This window comes from Leptopilina heterotoma, unplaced genomic scaffold, assembly GCF_015476425.1.
Source record: "Leptopilina heterotoma isolate Lh14 unplaced genomic scaffold, ASM1547642v1 Lhet_275, whole genome shotgun sequence".
NCBI classification, from domain to species: domain Eukaryota; kingdom Metazoa; phylum Arthropoda; class Insecta; order Hymenoptera; family Figitidae; genus Leptopilina; species Leptopilina heterotoma.
The window spans coordinates 852,486-871,160 of NW_025110983.1; the positions used below are offsets into that span (position 1 = coordinate 852,486).

Below are 18,675 nucleotides of genomic sequence, written 5' to 3' on the forward strand. Positions count from 1 at the left end.
ATAAAATATCACTAACCCTGATTGCGGAGTTCCAGCGTCGCAATGTAATAAACCTCACGTTGTCAGTGAAAATTCCTTTGGTAGCAAAAATAAGTCTCAGTAAGGCTCCTTGCAAGGTTCTCGATTATGATATTCCATATGTGTTGTTACTCTGTCAACATCCAAATATAAAAAATCGTCAGTTAAAGGAATCTACAGCAAATTTCTTTATATAATTATATAAAATACAAAAAACATAATTAGAAACTTTGACAGAAAAAAAATTCTGCCAAAAAACTGTCCGAAAACTGTAAAAACCGATATCTTTTTAAACTTCAAAGATAAAAAAACTTCATTAAATAAGTAAAGTGTTTTTAAAAAGCACAAAAATAATGAAGCTAATTGCCATAAAAAAGAAGAAAAATGTTAAATTTTAAGAAATTCGGTTTTTTGAATTTTTGCTAATTTTCCATAATTTTAGATTTTTTACCAAAGGGTGGAGACTATTAAATAAGTAAAGTGTTTTTTAAGAGCACAAAAATAATGAAGCTAATTGCTATAAAAAAGAAGTAAAAATGTTGAATTTTAAGAAATTCGGTTTTTTGAATTTTTGCTAATTTTCCATAATTTTAGATTTTTTACCAAAGGGTGGAGACTATTAAATAAGTAAAGTATTTTTGAAGAGCACAAAAATAATGAAGCTAAATGCCATAAAAAAGAAGGAAAAATGTTGAATTTTAAGAAATTCGGTTTTTTGAATTTTTGCTAATTTTCCATAATTTTAGATTTTTTGCCAAAGGGTGGAGACTATTAAATAAGTAAAGTGTTTTTTAAGAGCACAAAAATAATGAAGCTAATTGCTATAAAAAAGAAGTAAAAATGTTGAATTTTAAGAAATTCGATTTTTTGAATTTTTGCTAATTTTCCATAATTTTAGATTTTTTACCAAAGGGTGGAGACTATTAAATAAGTAAAGTATTTTTAAAGAGCACAAAAATAATAAAGCTAAATGCCATAAAAAAGAAGGAAAAATGTTGAATTTTAAGAAATTCGGTTTTTTGAATTTTTGCTAATTTTCCATAATTTTAGATTTTTTACCAAAGGTTGGAGACTATTAAATAAGTAAAGTATTTTTGAAGAGCACAAAAATAATGAAGCTAAATGCCATAAAAAAGAAGGAAAAATGTTGAATTTTAAGAAATTCGGTTTTTTGAATTTTTGCTAATTTTCCATAATTTTAGATTTTTTACCAAAGGTTGGAGACTATTAAATAAGTAAAGTATTTTTGAAGAGCACAAAAATAATGAAGCTAAATGCCATAAAAAAGAAGGAAAAATGTTGAATTTTAAAAAATTCGGTTTTTTGAATTTTTGCTAATTTTCCATAATTTTAGATTTTTTACCAAAGGGTGGAGACTATTAAATAAGTAAAGTATTTTTTAAAGAGCACAAAAATAATGAAGCTAAATGCCATAAAAAAGAAGGAAAAATATTGAATTTTAAGAAATTCGGTTTTTTGAATTTTTGCTAATTTTCCACAATTTTAGATTTTTTACCAAAGGGTGGAGACTATTAAATAAGTAAAGTATTTTTGAAGAGCACAAAAATAATGAAGCTAAATGCCATAAAAAAGAAGGAAAAATGTTGAATTTTAAGAAATTCAGTTTTTTGAATTTTTGCTAATTTTCCATAATTTTAGATTTTTTACCAAAGGGTGGAGACTATTAAATAAGTAAAGTATTTTTGAAGAGCACAAAAATAATGAAGCTAAATGCCATAAAAAAGAAGGAAAAATGTTGAATTTTAAGAAATTCGATTTTTTGAATTTTTGCTAATTTTCCATAATTTTAGATTTTTTACCAAAGGTTGGAGACTATTAAATAAGTAAAGTATTTTTTAAGAGCACAAAAATAATGAAGCTAAATGCCATAAAAAAGAAGGAAAAATGTTGAATTTTAAGAAATTCGGTTTTTTGAATTTTTGCTAATTTTCCATAATTTTAGATTTTTTACCAAAGGGTGGAGACTATTAAATAAGTAAAGTATTTTTTAAAAGCACAAAAATAATGAAGCTAAATGCCATAAAAGAGAAGGAAAAATGTTGAATTTTAAGAAATTCGGTTTTTTGAATTTTTGCTAATTTTCCATAATTTTAGATTTTTTACCAAAGGGTGGAGACTATTAAATAAGTAAAGTATTTTTTAAGAGCACAAAAATAATGAAGCTAAATGCCATAAAAAAGAAGGAAAAATGTTGAATTTTAAGAAATTCGGTTTTTTGAATTTTTGCTAATTTTCCATAATTTTAGATTTTTTACCAAAGGTTTGAGACTATTAAATAAGTAAAGTGTTTTTTAAGAGCACAAAAATAATGAAGCTAATTGCTATAAAAAAGAAGTAAAAATGTTGAATTTTAAGAAATTCGATTTTTTGAATTTTTGCTAATTTTCCATAATTTTAGATTTTTTACCAAAGGGTGGAGACTATTAAATAAGTAAAGTATTTTTAAAGAGCACAAAAATAATAAAGCTAAATGCCATAAAAAAGAAGGAAAAATGTTGAATTTTAAGAAATTCGGTTTTTTGAATTTTTGCTAATTTTCCATAATTTTAGATTTTTTACCAAAGGTTGGAGACTATTAAATAAGTAAAGTATTTTTGAAGAGCACAAAAATAATGAAGCTAAATGCCATAAAAAAGAAGGAAAAATGTTGAATTTTAAGAAATTCGGTTTTTTGAATTTTTGCTAATTTTCCATAATTTTAGATTTTTTACCAAAGGGTGGAGACTATTAAATAAGTAAAGTATTTTTTAAAGAGCACAAAAATAATGAAGCTAAATGCCATAAAAAAGAAGGAAAAATATTGAATTTTAAGAAATTCGGTTTTTTGAATTTTTGCTAATTTTCCACAATTTTAGATTTTTTACCAAAGGGTGGAGACTATTAAATAAGTAAAGTATTTTTGAAGAGCACAAAAATAATGAAGCTAAATGCCATAAAAAAGAAGGAAAAATGTTGAATTTTAAGAAATTCAGTTTTTTGAATTTTTGCTAATTTTCCATAATTTTAGATTTTTTACCAAAGGGTGGAGACTATTAAATAAGTAAAGTATTTTTGAAGAGCACAAAAATAATGAAGCTAAATGCCATAAAAAAGAAGGAAAAATGTTGAATTTTAAGAAATTCGATTTTTTGAATTTTTGCTAATTTTCCATAATTTTAGATTTTTTACCAAAGGTTGGAGACTATTAAATAAGTAAAGTATTTTTTAAGAGCACAAAAATAATGAAGCTAAATGCCATAAAAAAGAAGGAAAAATGTTGAATTTTAAGAAATTCGGTTTTTTGAATTTTTGCTAATTTTCCATAATTTTAGATTTTTTACCAAAGGGTGGAGACTATTAAATAAGTAAAGTATTTTTAAAGAGCACAAAAATAATGAAGCTAAATGCCATAAAAAAGAAGGAAAAATGTTGAATTTTAAGAAATTCGGTTTTTTGAATTTTTGCTAATTTTCCATAATTTTAGATTTTTTACCAAAGGTTGGAGACTATTAAATAAGTAAAGTATTTTTTAAGAGCACAAAAATAATGAAGCTAAATGCCATAAAAAAGAAGGAAAAATGTTGAATTTTAAGAAATTCGGTTTTTTGAATTTTTGCTAATTTTCCATAATTTTAGATTTTTTACCAAAGGGTGGAGACTATTAAATAAGTAAAGTATTTTTAAAGAGCACAAAAATAATGAAGCTAAATGCCATAAAAAAGAAGGAAAAATGTTGAATTTTAAGAAATTCGGTTTTTTGAATTTTTGCTAATTTTCCATAATTTTAGATTTTTTACCAAAGGTTTGAGACTATTAAATAAGTAAAGTATTTTTTAAGAGCACAAAAATAATAAAGCTAAATGCCATAAAAAAGAAAAAAAAATGTTGAATTTTAAGAAATTCGGTTTTTTGAATTATTGCTAATTTTCCATAATTTTAGATTTTTTACCAAAGGGTGGAGACTATTAAATAAGTAAAGTATTTTTGAAGAGCACAAAAATAATGAAGCTAAATGCCATAAAAAAGAAGGAAAAATGTTGAATTTTAAGAAATTCGGTTTTTTGAATTTTTGCTAATTTTCCATAATTTTAGATTTCTTACTAAAGGGTGGAGACTATTAAATAAGTAAAGTATTTTTAAAGAGCACAAAAATAATAAAGCTAAATGCCATAAAAAAGAAGGAAAAATGTTGAATTTTAAGAAATTCGGTTTTTTGAATTTTTGCTAATTTTCCATAATTTTAGATTTTTTACCAAAGGGTGGAGACTATTAAATAAGTAAAGTATTTTTAAAGAGCACAAAAATAATAAAGCTAAATGCCATGAAAAAGAAGGAAAAATGTTGAATTTTAAGAAATTCGGTTTTTTGAATTTTTGCTAATTTTCCATAATTTTAGATTTCTTACTAAAGGGTGGAGACTATTAAATAAGTAAAGTATTTTTAAAGAGCACAAAAATAATAAAGCTAAATGCCATAAAAAAGAAGGAAAAATGTTGAATTTTAAGAAATTCGGTTTTTTGAATTTTTGCTAATTTTCCATAATTTTAGATTTTTTACCAAAGGTTGGAGACTATTAAATAAGTAAAGTATTTTTTAAGAGCACAAAAATAATGAAGCTAAATGCCATAAAAAAGAAGGAAAAATGTTGAATTTTAAGAAATTCGGTTTTTTGAATTTTTGCTAATTTTCCATAATTTTAGATTTTTTACCAAAGGGTGGAGACTATTAAATAAGTAAAGTATTTTTAAAGAGCACAAAAATAATGAAGCTAAATGCCATAAAAAAGAAGGAAAAATGTTGAATTTTAAGAAATTCGGTTTTTTGAATTTTTGCTAATTTTCCATAATTTTAGATTTTTTACCAAAGGTTGGAGACTATTAAATAAGTAAAGTATTTTTTAAGAGCACAAAAATAATGAAGCTAAATGCCATAAAAAAGAAGGAAAAATGTTGAATTTTAAGAAATTCGGTTTTTTGAATTTTTGCTAATTTTCCATAATTTTAGATTTTTTACCAAAGGGTGGAGACTATTAAATAAGTAAAGTATTTTTAAAGAGCACAAAAATAATGAAGCTAAATGCCATAAAAAAGAAGGAAAAATGTTGAATTTTAAGAAATTCGGTTTTTTGAATTTTTGCTAATTTTCCATAATTTTAGATTTTTTACCAAAGGTTTGAGACTATTAAATAAGTAAAGTATTTTTGAAGAGCACAAAAATAATGAAGCTAAATGCCATAAAAAAGAAGGAAAAATGTTGAATTTTAAGAAATTCGGTTTTTTGAATTTTTGCTAATTTTCCATAATTTTAGATTTTTTACCAAAGGGTGGAGACTATTAAATAAGTAAAGTATTTTTAAAGAGCACAAAAATAATGAAGCTAAATGCCATAAAAAAGAAGGAAAAATGTTGAATTTTAAGAAATTCGGTTTTTTGAATTTTTGCTAATTTTCCATAATTTTAGATTTTTTACCAAAGGTTTGAGACTATTAAATAAGTAAAGTATTTTTTAAGAGCACAAAAATAATAAAGCTAAATGCCATAAAAAAGAAAAAAAAATGTTGAATTTTAAGAAATTCGGTTTTTTGAATTATTGCTAATTTTCCATAATTTTAGATTTTTTACCAAAGGGTGGAGACTATTAAATAAGTAAAGTATTTTTGAAGAGCACAAAAATAATGAAGCTAAATGCCATAAAAAAGAAGGAAAAATGTTGAATTTTAAGAAATTCGGTTTTTTGAATTTTTGCTAATTTTCCATAATTTTAGATTTCTTACTAAAGGGTGGAGACTATTAAATAAGTAAAGTATTTTTAAAGAGCACAAAAATAATAAAGCTAAATGCCATAAAAAAGAAGGAAAAATGTTGAATTTTAAGAAATTCGGTTTTTTGAATTTTTGCTAATTTTCCATAATTTTAGATTTTTTACCAAAGGGTGGAGACTATTAAATAAGTAAAGTATTTTTAAAGAGCACAAAAATAATAAAGCTAAATGCCATGAAAAAGAAGGAAAAATGTTGAATTTTAAGAAATTCGGTTTTTTGAATTTTTGCTAATTTTCCATAATTTTAGATTTCTTACTAAAGGGTGGAGACTATTAAATAAGTAAAGTATTTTTAAAGAGCACAAAAATAATAAAGCTAAATGCCATAAAAAGAAGGAAAAATGTTGAATTTTAAGAAATTCGGTTTTTTGAATTTTTGCTAATTTTCCATAATTTTAGATTTTTTACCAAAGGTTGGAGACTATTAAATAAGTAAAGTATTTTTTAAGAGCACAAAAATAATGAAGCTAAATGCCATAAAAAAGAAGGAAAAATGTTGAATTTTAAGAAATTCGGTTTTTTGAATTTTTGCTAATTTTCCATAATTTTAGATTTTTTACCAAAGGGTGGAGACTATTAAATAAGTAAAGTATTTTTAAAGAGCACAAAAATAATGAAGCTAAATGCCATAAAAAAGAAGGAAAAATGTTGAATTTTAAGAAATTCGGTTTTTTGAATTTTTGCTAATTTTCCATAATTTTAGATTTTTTACCAAAGGTTGGAGACTATTAAATAAGTAAAGTATTTTTTAAGAGCACAAAAATAATGAAGCTAAATGCCATAAAAAAGAAGGAAAAATGTTGAATTTTAAGAAATTCGGTTTTTTGAATTTTTGCTAATTTTCCATAATTTTAGATTTTTTACCAAAGGGTGGAGACTATTAAATAAGTAAAGTATTTTTAAAGAGCACAAAAATAATGAAGCTAAATGCCATAAAAAAGAAGGAAAAATGTTGAATTTTAAGAAATTCGGTTTTTTGAATTTTTGCTAATTTTCCATAATTTTAGATTTTTTACCAAAGGTTTGAGACTATTAAATAAGTAAAGTATTTTTGAAGAGCACAAAAATAATGAAGCTAAATGCCATAAAAAAGAAGGAAAAATGTTGAATTTTAAGAAATTCGGTTTTTTGAATTTTTGCTAATTTTCCATAATTTTAGATTTTTTACCAAAGGGTGGAGACTATTAAATAAGTAAAGTATTTTTTAAGAGCACAAAAATAATAAAGCTAAATGCCATAAAAAAGAAGGAAAAATGTTGAATTTTAAGAAATTCGGTTTTTCGAATTTTTGATAATTGAAGGGCTACATAAAATAAGGGGACGAACGCGAGGCTTGGAAGGGATACTACCAGTCGGGTAGCAGTGACAAGCCTTGAGCCGCTCGCTGGTACCTGACTGATATTATCCCTTTCACAGTAAAAAGAAAATCTTATTTTAAGGCACGAAAGCTGCCTTAAATTAAGATGCAACATTTTTAAGACAGTCAATGTTGAATTTACGCACGTTTTTCGTATCCTTTAACATTATAGCAGACAGTGTTGAATTTAAGGCAGCTCTTAAATTAAGATTTACTTTTTACTGTGTTCAACCATGCGTTCGTCCCCTTATTTTATGTAGCCCTTCAATTTTTGATTTTTTGCTAAAGGGTGGAGACTATTCAAATAGTAATATTATACTACCGAAATAGCTAATGGTAACTAATTATTAATTTTCAGGTCAAATTAAATTCCCGACTATTTTCTGATTTTCCAGATTGGTAGAAACATTGTTAAATGTATTGGTAGAAACTAAAACCCGTCGAAGACGGGTACGACAGATAGTTAATTATATAATAATATTTATTTATTGTCTAATAATTTCTAATTATTAATTAAGATTATTATATAAATAACAATTATTTATTAATTGACAAATATTCATTAGTAATTGATGAATAATTAATAATTATAATTAAATTGCAAAAATGTCTTTATAATTGTTATTTATTAATTTTTTTTATTAATAAATAACAATTTTGTAGTATTTACAAATATTTATTTATTAATTTAATGTTTGCAGTGCTATTTATGAATTAAAAATTATTAATAATAATATTTTAAATATTAATTATTTAATTTTTAATTTAATTAATTTTATTTAATTATTTAATATCTGCGAAAATAGTCCGAGAAATATTTAAACAATATTTTTCTTTTGAAACACTCGCGGTAATCCCAGACGAATCGACTCGCGTCTACTAACAAAAATACGTTTCTTCACTCACTTTCAACTTTATTCCACACGTAATGTACTTTAAAACGAAATTACAAACTTTTTCTGTATTAAAACAACAGTTTTAACACTTTCCGAAAAATATACAAATAAAACAAAAATTTAACGATAATGTCAACAGATAAAAATTTGTCACAAGAAAAATGTGGCGTCTTGTTTTACTCTATTGTCGCTAAATTCACTATTTCCAAGAAAAAGGTGGAGTGAGGGGGGAGAAAAAGAGATTATTAACGTTATTAACCTTTGTCAAATTATTAGTAGAGAAAAAAAGAATAAATAAAATATTACTTACAAATTTACTGGAGGTAGTGGCGATGATTATTATTTACTTTTTCTGTATTTCCTTTCACAGGAACTGTTAAATAGGGGCATAAATACTTTTAACGATAAAACACACACGAGGTTATTAATATTTTTGCGAGAATGAACACATTCAATACACTTTGCCGGCGAATAATTCCTCTTGTTTTGTCAATGAAAATTATAACATTTGTCACACTCACAGAATTTCCCAATTTCGAAACATACCTTTTTAATATTCCTCTTTGAACTTAATGATAAATAATTTAGATGACAAAAATAGACATTATTTTTCTCTTGTCAAAACAGGAAAACTTTCTCAGGGTGAAGGGGAGGTTTTACGCGAATTGATACTGTCAAAAATAGTCGGATTTTGATTGAGAAAATAATGATAAATTATTATTTACTTACAATTAATGATTGGAAACGTTGACTGGATGGAAAGCACGTTTGAATATTCTTTTCTTCACGAATACGATTCTTGGCAGTTGACAATTTAACAGAAATATACGTTTCTTGCGTTCGTTGTTCTCTGTACAGTGGAGAAGAAGCAGGTGTGCCAACGTAAGATAATGAAATAATTCTGCTGTACCCAGGGTTGTGTAGTTCGGAATTCATTCGACTGTTTTTTTTGTTTGTAAAATACAGTATTTTGTTAAAATAGTTTGAAATAAAGTTTATAACTTTATAACAACTCTTTAATTATTTGAGGCTGCGTCTACAATAGAAAAAAATAATGTGTAGAAAAATGTGTAATTTGTAGTGTAATGTGTATTGTTTTTAGCACTGCCAACTGTCAGGGTCAATTACACTATACATTACACAATTTTCTACACATTATTTTTTCTGTTGTAGACGCAGCCTGAAGAAGTTAATTTTTGTGTAATATTTACACGACTACACAGTTTTTATTACATATTGTTTATGATCTGACGTCAGGGTTGGAAACGTACAATTCTTCAAACCCAACAGTCATTGTAGATGTAACTTTATTTGAAACCAGGAAACTACTAGGGATTTCAATTTCTTTAAATTCCCTTAAATAAAATTCCCGCTCTATTTTTTCTCCTCCCTAGGGTTACCTAGGGAATTTTAACGAAGCGTCACTCTTATGTTTTCCATCTTTGTTGATTCACTTGTTGTTTGTGTTTGTGTATGTGAATAGCGTTTCTCTCTTCAAAAAAAGGATAATAGTTTTTCTATTTATTTTACAGAGAAAAGTTGAAATTTGCGATTAAGTGAAATATAATTCTTTATAAATATCATGTACGAGTGAATTGATAAAAGTGCAGTATGTTTATAAAACAGGTATTTTATTTAATCTACAGAACCGTTAAAATTTGCTTTACAATTTTTCTAGGTTATGTTTGTCGTATTTTTTTATTTATACGGTAAAAATTAAAAGAATATTCCTTAAGTTATTAACATTTATTTTATTTGTTTTCCACATTTAAATTATTAAAAATAGTTTCTGTTTTTCCATATATATAAATATTCGTTTATTAGTAATTTTTTTTCCTTTTTAAAACATTGATTCTGTTTGTTTTTTTTCTGTCAATTTTAAATTCCTTCTTTTTCAAAATTCCCTTTTTTTGACAAAAAAAAATTGTAACTTTGTAAATAATACTAAATAATTGGTTAAACAATATTTATATAAACACAAATTTTTTAGGTTATTATTCAGGGTTTTAAGTCCTACAGGGAACAAACGGTCGTTGAACCTTTCGATCCTAGACACAATGTTGTCGGTGAGTAATTTCTTGTTACTAATGTTTTAGTAATTAATTAAATTTAGTTCTTAATTTTTTTTTAATTACTTTTTTTCCTAATTATATAAAATAAAATTTTTAATAAATTTAAAAATGTGCTTCTTTCAGTTGGTAGAAATGGTTCTGGAAAAAGTAATTTTTTCTACGCAATTCAATTTGTTTTGAGCGATGAATTTTCTCATTTGCGACCGGAGCAGAGGCAAGCATTGCTTCATGAAGGTACTGGACCCCGTGTTATTTCTGCTCATGTGGAAATTATTTTCGACAATACGGATGGTCGACTTCCGGTACGATTTTTATTTCTTGCCTGTTTATTAATTTTTTTCTATATTTTAATTTAAAAGGAAAATTTTTTTAAATTTAATACTCAATGAATTTTTATTTTCATTTTAAATTAATTTATTTTAAAAATGTTTTAAAGTACTTTTTACAACTTAAACAGTATTTTTAATCTTTAAAAATAGTTTCTAATCTTTAAAAAACACTTTTTAATTTTTAAAAATACTTAAAAATCTTTAAGAATTCTTTAAAATCTTTGAATACACTTTTTAATCTTTAAAAATACTTTTTAATCTTTAAAAACACTTTAAAATCTTGAAAAACACTTTGAAATCTTAAAAAATATTTTCTAAATCTTTAAAATCACTGTTTAAATATTTATAATAATTTTTTATCTTAAAAATTCGTTTTAATCTTTGAAAATACTTTTTAATCTTTAAGTAGACTTTAAAATCTTGAAAAATATTTTCTAAATGTTTAAAATCACTTTTCAAATCATTAAAAACGCTTTCTAATGTTTAATAATTCTTTTTAATATTTTAAAATACTTTTCAATCTTAAAAATGTTAAATTCTAAATCTTTAAAAACTTTCTTTTCTCTCTGCAGATCGATAAAAATGAAGTTTATTTACGTCGTGTAATTGGGTCGAAGAAGGATCAATATTTTCTGAACAAGAAAATTGTGACCAGAAGCGATGTAATGAATTTATTGGAATCGGCCGGTTTTTCACGCTCAAATCCCTATTACATCGTTAAACAGGGAAAAGTGAGTGAAATTAATTAATTTATTTCAATATACCTTCTCACAGTTAATTAAATTAAAGAAAAAAATTGTCCATTTCTATAAATTTAATTAAATGTACCTAAAATTAAATTTCGTAAATTAATTTTTTTTGTATATTAGAAGATAAACTGTGTAGTGTTTATTATAATTATTTTTTCAAACATAAATTAGAAGAAAAATTGTTTTTGTTTTATAAATTTTGATAATTTATTTTTCTCAGATTAACCAAATGGCCACAGCTCCCGATTCGCAACGCTTGAAACTTTTGAGAGAAGTTGCAGGAACTCGAGTTTACGATGATCGACGTGAAGAATCAAAATCAATTTTAAAAGAAACCGAGGGAAAAGTTGAAAAAATTGAAGACTTTTTACGAACTATCGGTGTGTTTTTAAGTCATTTATTATTTTATAATTTTATTCACTCGGTTTTTATTTATTATTTAAAAAAAAAAATTTTTATTACATTTTAGTTTACTTTATTTTTTTATTATTTTCCCGGTTTGCTTTCTAATTCTATTAATTTTTTGGTGTAGGCATTTTATTAGGTTTTTAGTTTATTTAATTTATATCCTATGAAGTTTATAATTTTTATAATTATAAATTCCTTTTATTTAATTTTATTTTATTAAATGAAAAAGTTTATTTTATTAAAATTCAGGGAATTCTAAGGATAAAAGAAAAAGTCTTTTTTCGCCTAAAAAGTGATTAATTCTATATTTTTTTTCTCTCTTTTCATAGAGGAGCGTTTAAAAACACTTGAAGAAGAGAAGGAGGAATTAAAGGAATATCAGCGATGGGATAAGCAACGTCGTTGTCTGGAGTACACAATTCACGAGCGTGAACTCAAGGAGAATAAACGAAAGCTCGAGGAATTGGAGACATCACGAGCGAATAGCGGTGCCGAACAGGCGAAACTTTGTTCAGACGCGAAAAATTCACAGGAACAGGTTCGCGCCGCAACAAAACGTTTGAAGGAGGCCAAAAAAGAGGTGCAAACCGCAAAAGAGGAGCGTGACACTCTGAGGTAATTTAACCCCTCAATTTAACCTTTTCCCCTAAAAAAAAGAAATTATTTTTAAAATACCGAATTTTAATCAAACAAAATTAATTATTAATTAATAATTTTAGTTAAATTTAAAATTTTTAATTTTCTTTAGTTAAGTAATTAAAGGTAAATAGTAAACTCCTATGTCTATGGACTCCAAAAAGAACAAAAATTTGATAATTTTTTTTCTACTTTTCAAAATATGTTGATTGTTGATTTAATTAAATAAATTAATTTCTATTGATAAAGTGCCGAGCAGCAGCAACTTTTGAAAGAAAAAACAAAATTAACCCTAACTATCAACGATTTATTGGAAGAAGTAAAGGGAGACAATGACAGTCGCAAGAGAGCGCAACAAGAATTGGAGAAACTTAAGGCGAATATCGCCGAAAGGGAGAAGGAACTCGAATCAATTAAGCCCGAGGTAAAAATAATGAGCAAACAATAAATAAAATACCAAATAATAACGAAAAAGGAAAATTATTTTAACCGTACAGGAAAAATAAAATAACTAAAAGTAGTTTAAAAAAATACTGAGGAGTAGTCTAACAAAAAGAAGACATAAATTACGCAAAAGTAGTTTTAAGAAAAAGGAAAAAATAATTAATTTTTGTTTTCTCTATTTTTTCTAGTACGAAGAAATGAAACGTGTGGAGGAAGAATGTACAAGAGAATTGGCACTAAAAGAACAAAAAAGAAAGGAATTGTACGCTAAACAAGGACGAGGTTCACAATTTACAAGCAAGGTAACAAAATAAACTTCTAAATTTAATTTCTGGGTGAAAAAGAAATTAAATTTTTTGTAATATTTAACATATTTTTTATTTTGTTTTTAAGGACGAAAGAGATAAATGGATTCAAAATGAATTGAAACAATTGACAAAGCAAATTAAAGATAAAGAGGAGCATCAAAGAAAAATAAGCGACGATCTTAAGAAAGACGGCGAGAAGCAAATAATGTTGGAGAAAAAAATTGAAGACTATACACGCGAAATGGAACAACAAAGAAAATCAATTGACGATCATAATAAACAATATTACGATCTTACAAAGTCTAAGGATCAATGTCAAGCGACACGAAAGGAGCAGTTAGTATTATCAATTTCTTTATTTAAAACATTTTTCTTTTAAAATTATTACTTAATTAATTAAATTTAAAATTTATTAATTCATTAATTTACTGTACTTTCCAACATTATTAATTAAACATCATTTTTCTTCACTTCTTTCGTGTTTATTTTTACAGATACCGCCAAGAGAGTGTTCAACAATTAAATTTGTCCGGTTTGAAGGAGGATTTGGCGAAAGCCGATCAAAGTTTACGTTCAATGGCGGGAAAACCGATTCTAAACGGAAGGGACAGTGTTCGCAAAGTTTTGGATACATTCAGGTAATTATTCTTTTTCCTTTACTTTCAATTATTATTTGATTTCTTTACTTTACTATTTTTCTTTCAATCGAAAGGGTGAAAAATTTCTTTTTATTTAAGTGGTAAAACTAGTATTTATAAAATATTAAGTTAAAATTATATTAAACAATTATTTAATCCTTTTTTTAAGCTTAATAAAGATTTTTTTAATTAAAGAATTGAGATTTTTTAATTTAATTTTCATATAGACAACGTCCGGATATGGCGCACGAGGTGAGTTCTTATTATGGACCGGTTATTGAGAATTTCGACTGCGACAAAAGTGTTTATATGGCGGTGGAGGTGACCGCTGGTAATCGTCTTTTTCATCATATTGTCGAGTCTGATAAATTTGGAACAAAAATACTCAAGGAAATGAATAATCAACGATTGCCCGGCGAAGTGACATTCATGCCTCTCAATCGATTGCACGTGAAAATTCAGGATTATCCGAAAACAAGTGACGCTATTCCAATGATATCGCGTTTGAATTACGATCCTAAATATGACAAGGCTTTGAGGTACTATATATTTTTTAAATTGAATTTATTATCTTACTATTATACTTTTAATTTTTAATCTTAATTTTAATATTTCATTTTAATTTCATAATTTTGATTTTTCAGCTTAATTTTAAAATTAATATTAATTAAAAAGTTAGAGAGGGTACTGACTATTATACTACTAAAAATTTAAAAATGAAAAGTTATTAAAAACTTCGAGGGGGTACTGACTATTATCCTACTGAAGATTCTGAAATTAATGTTAATTAAATAGAGAGATGGTACTGATTATTATACTACTGAAGATTTTAAAATTTATATTAATTAAATAGAGAGGAGGTACTGACTATTATACTACTGAAGACTTAAAAATTAAAAGTTATTAGAAACTTCTAGGGGGTACTGACTATTATGCTACTGAAGATTTTGAAATTAATATTAATTAAATAGACAGATGGTACTGATTATTATACTACTGAAGATTTTAAAATTTGTATTAATTAAATAGAGAGGAGGTACTGACTATTATACTACTGAAGACTTAAAAATTAAAAGTTATTAGAAACTTCGAGGGGGTACTGACTATTATGCTACTGATGATTTTGAAATTAATATTAATTAAATAAAGAGGGGGTTATACTACTGATGATTTTGAAATTAATATTAATTAAATAGAGAGGGGGTACTGACTATTATACTACTGAAGACTTAAAAATTAAAAGTTATTAGAAACTTCGAGGGGGTACTGACTATTATGCTACTGATGATTTTGAAATTAATATTAATTAAATAAAGAGGGGGTTATACTACTGATGATTTTGAAATTAATATTAATTAAATAGAGAGGGGGTACTGCCCATTATACTACTGAAGAATTAAATAGAGAGGGGATACTGACTATTATACTACTGAAGATTTTGAAATTAATATTAATTAAAAAGTTAGAGGGAGTATTGACTATTATACTACTGAAGATTTTTAAAAGTAATATTAATTGAATAAAAGGGGGTACTGACTATTATACTACTGAAGATCTTAAAATTAATATTAATTTATCATTAGTTTCTATGTTAATTAAAAAAACCGTCGCAACCCTGTTAATTTAAATTCTTAGCTTTAATTTTTGTCTTAATTATTTTTTAGAATGTTAGGTTATAACTTTAATAATTTTATACTTTAACTCTTCGCTTAAATATTTTTAATACCTTAATTTATTTTAATATTTTAATTTCATAACATTTCGGAATTTTAGTTTTTAAATTTAATAATTTTAATTATACAATTTTAGTATTTACTTTCCTAATTTAATCTTATAGTCTTAAATTTTCATTTATTTTTAATTTTTTAATTTGAGAATAAAATTTACCCACACCTTAAAAAAAATACAGTACTTTTGAAGAATAAAATTTTTTATCATCTTTTTTTAGATACATTTTTGGAAAAACGCTTATTTGCCGAAATTTAGAAGCGGCAACGAGTCTTGCGCGCACTTCCGGCTTAGATTGTGTCACATTGGAGGGCGATCAGGTTTCATCTAAGGGTTCATTAACGGGTGGTTATTTCAATACATTAAGATCACGTCTTGAAATACAAAAAACACGATCTGAATTGATGACACAAATAAATGGACTTGAAAATCAATTGGGAACACTTAAGGATGAAATAAGAAAAGCCGATCAGAGTATTAGCTCCTATGTCAGTGAAATGCAACGTACCGAAACGAAGAACAGCAAAGCCAAGTTTGTCATTTTTCTACTTCTTTAATACTTTTGGGGAAAAAAAACTTTCCATTAGATGAAGAACTTATTTATTTACTTATTTACAGAGACATTTATGACAAAATGAAGGCTGAAATACGAATGATGAAGGAGGAATTGAGCGCAATTGAGAGGTATCGTACGCCAAAGGAAAGAAGTTTGGCTCAATGTACATCAAGTTTAGAGGCAATGCGCGCAACAAAAGAGGGATTAGAGAGTGAATTACATCAGGAATTAATGGCCCAATTATCGCACGCCGATCAACATCAAGTCGATACATTGAATGATGATATTCGACGATTGACACGCGAGAATAAAGAGGCATTCGCCAAAAGAATGCGACTCGAAGCGGAGAAGAATAAATTGGAGAATTTATTGACAAACAATTTAGTGCGTCGTCACGATGAACTTGTTCAAGCACTGCAGGAAATATCGGTTCAAGATCGTCAACGACAATTGGATTCATGTAATGCACAACTTGCCGATATTGAAAAACGTCTCGTTAAAGTGAACGCCGATTTTAAATCGCAAAATGAAAAGGTAACGAGCGCAATGAAAAAGCAAAAAGTCGAATCCTCAGAGGTGGAAAAATGGAAAGTGAAGGAGAAAGAGGCGCAGGAGAAAATTGAAGCTGACGCTAAGGATTTAGAGAAATTGGCGAGCAAGGCAAATATATTGCAGCAAAAAATTACCGAATGTACGCAAAAAATAACTGAATTAGGCGCATTACCAAGTCATGAGGCTTATTCGAAATTTAGTTCAATGTCGACGAAACAACTTTTCCGTGAAATGGAAAAGGCGAATAATCATCTTAAAAAATACAGGTAGGAAAATTGGAAAAACAATTTTAAAGAAGTTTTTTTAATTTTATTGTTTTAATTTTTAAAAAATTGATTCAATTTATAAATTTCAGCCATGTGAATAAAAAAGCATTGGATCAGTTCATGTCGTTCAGCGATCAAAAGGAGAAACTTGTGAAAAGAAAAGAGGAACTCGATCGCGGCGATGAGAAAATTAAGGAACTTATGTTTGTTCTTGAGCAGAGAAAATGTGAGGCAATTCAATTTACTTTTAAACAAGTGAGTAAATATTTTAGTGAAGTTTTTAAGAAGTTGGTGCCCTCGGGACATGCACAATTGGTCATGAAAACGGCCGACGGAGAAGAGGGCGATGACGCATCACAGGAAGTTGCCGATTCTGATCGTTTCATCGGCGTTGGTAAGACTAAAAAAAAATTTTATTTTCTTTTCCTAATATTCCCTTTTTTAGAAAATATATTACTAAAACATCTTATCAGGTATTCGAGTTTCATTTACTGGACACAAAGCAGAAATGAGGGAAATGAATCAATTGTCCGGTGGGCAAAAATCTCTCGTCGCTTTAGCGTTGATTTTCGCTATTCAAAAATGTGATCCCGCGCCATTTTATCTTTTTGACGAAATTGATCAGGCTTTGGACGCGCAACATCGAAAAGCAGTTGCCGATATGATTCATGAACTCAGTTCAGACGCACAATTCATCACCACTACATTCAGGTTTGTTAAAAAAGAAATATACAAGGATCAATTTCTAAAGTTGATAAAATCATAATAAAAAAACTAAATTTTGAATTAGAATGAATTTTTAATCGTTATCAATAAAAATAAAAACAATTTTTCAGGCCCGAATTACTGCAACATGCAAATAAATTCTATGGTGTCAAATTCCGAAATAAAGTTTCACACGTTGAATGTGTGACTAGGGAAGAAGCTGCCGACTTTGTGGAGGACGATACAACACACGGATAAATTATTTCTAAAGAAAAACCATTTTTTTCCCCTTAAAAAGAATAAAAAAGCAGAAAATTTTGAAATAAAAAAAATTCATTTATCATTTTGACGAATGGAACTTTAATTTTTAAGAATGTTCCAAGAGCGTTTGAAAGTTTATTATATTATAATAAAATAAAACAGGAATTATATTAGTTTAATACAACTTTTTTTACAAGCTTATCTAGGGCTATTTAGAATAATGCAAAAAAAAAAAAAATTAAAAAAAAAATCTGGAAAACTTTAAAGTTTATAATTCCGAATTACTATGATTGTAAAATTAAATAATTGGTGTTTTAATGAAGTTGGAAAAAGAATATTATAAATACTTTTACTTAAATAATTTGTCTGTGTATTCTTTCTAGTAGAATTCCGTTTATTTTTTTAATAATCCAAAAGGGTGGAGAATATTTTTTTTTAAATTTACTAAAAATTTAAAATTAAAGGATATCTTCTCAAGTGATGAGAATATAAAAATAAAGAAAAATCAACGAGCAAAAAAAATTTCAAACTTCCAGTAGTATATATTTTTACTTTTTTAAAACCATCCTACTTAAGTTATTTATTAATTACCTATTTTGACTAAAAGAGACATGGTATGTACTTAAAAAAATATATTAAATATTAAAAAGTTGAAGCAAATATTGAAAAATTAAACTAATTGTTGAAAAGTCGAATTACATATTGAAAAATTAAACTAATTGTTAAAAAGTCGAATTACATATTGAAAAATTAAACTAAATGTTGAAAAGTTAAATTAAATATTGAAAAATTTAATATAGTATTGAAAAGTTGAATTAAATGTTGAAAAGTCGAATTTAATATTAAAAAATTAAACTAATATTGTTTAAAACTTGAATTAAATATTTGAAAATTTGCCAAATGATGAAAAGTTAAAGTGAATTCTACTGAAG

General features: G+C 26.1%; 2 protein-coding genes across 2 annotated transcripts in view; one reads left to right on the forward strand and one right to left on the reverse strand.

Moving 5' to 3' along the window:
- Nucleotides 1-8,944, reverse strand: part of LOC122504040 — a 62,493-nt gene extending 53,549 nt beyond the window's left edge. The window contains exons 1-2 of the mRNA XM_043614922.1: nucleotides 8,821-8,944; nucleotides 17-151 (exon numbers count right to left, since the gene is read on the reverse strand). The gene's annotated coding sequence lies outside the window, so the exon portion shown is untranslated. The remainder of the gene's footprint in view (nucleotides 1-16; nucleotides 152-8,820) is intronic.
- Nucleotides 8,945-9,540: 596 nt separating this feature from the next.
- LOC122503908 (structural maintenance of chromosomes protein 3) lies at nucleotides 9,541-18,104 on the forward strand. The gene is made up of 16 exons (XM_043614672.1): nucleotides 9,541-9,717; nucleotides 10,082-10,157; nucleotides 10,287-10,465; nucleotides 11,065-11,223; nucleotides 11,462-11,621; nucleotides 11,979-12,264; nucleotides 12,535-12,709; nucleotides 12,918-13,031; nucleotides 13,123-13,373; nucleotides 13,532-13,675; nucleotides 13,903-14,214; nucleotides 15,624-15,935; nucleotides 16,022-16,777; nucleotides 16,867-17,171; nucleotides 17,251-17,488; nucleotides 17,614-18,104. Exons 1-16 carry the CDS (start codon nucleotides 9,703-9,705, stop codon nucleotides 17,738-17,740), a joined length of 3,609 nt encoding a protein of 1,202 aa, XP_043470607.1. The 5' UTR covers nucleotides 9,541-9,702; the 3' UTR covers nucleotides 17,741-18,104.
- Nucleotides 18,105-18,675: the final 571 nt, after the last annotated feature.

Excerpts from the sequence above, each read along its gene's own strand:
- LOC122503908 (XM_043614672.1), top strand. Across the intron at positions 12,710-12,917 it reads TCGAATCAATTAAGCCCGAG|TACGAAGAAATGAAACGTGT; the intron begins GTAAAAATAATG and ends TATTTTTTCTAG. Across the intron at positions 13,032-13,122 it reads GTTCACAATTTACAAGCAAG|GACGAAAGAGATAAATGGAT; the intron begins GTAACAAAATAA and ends TTTGTTTTTAAG.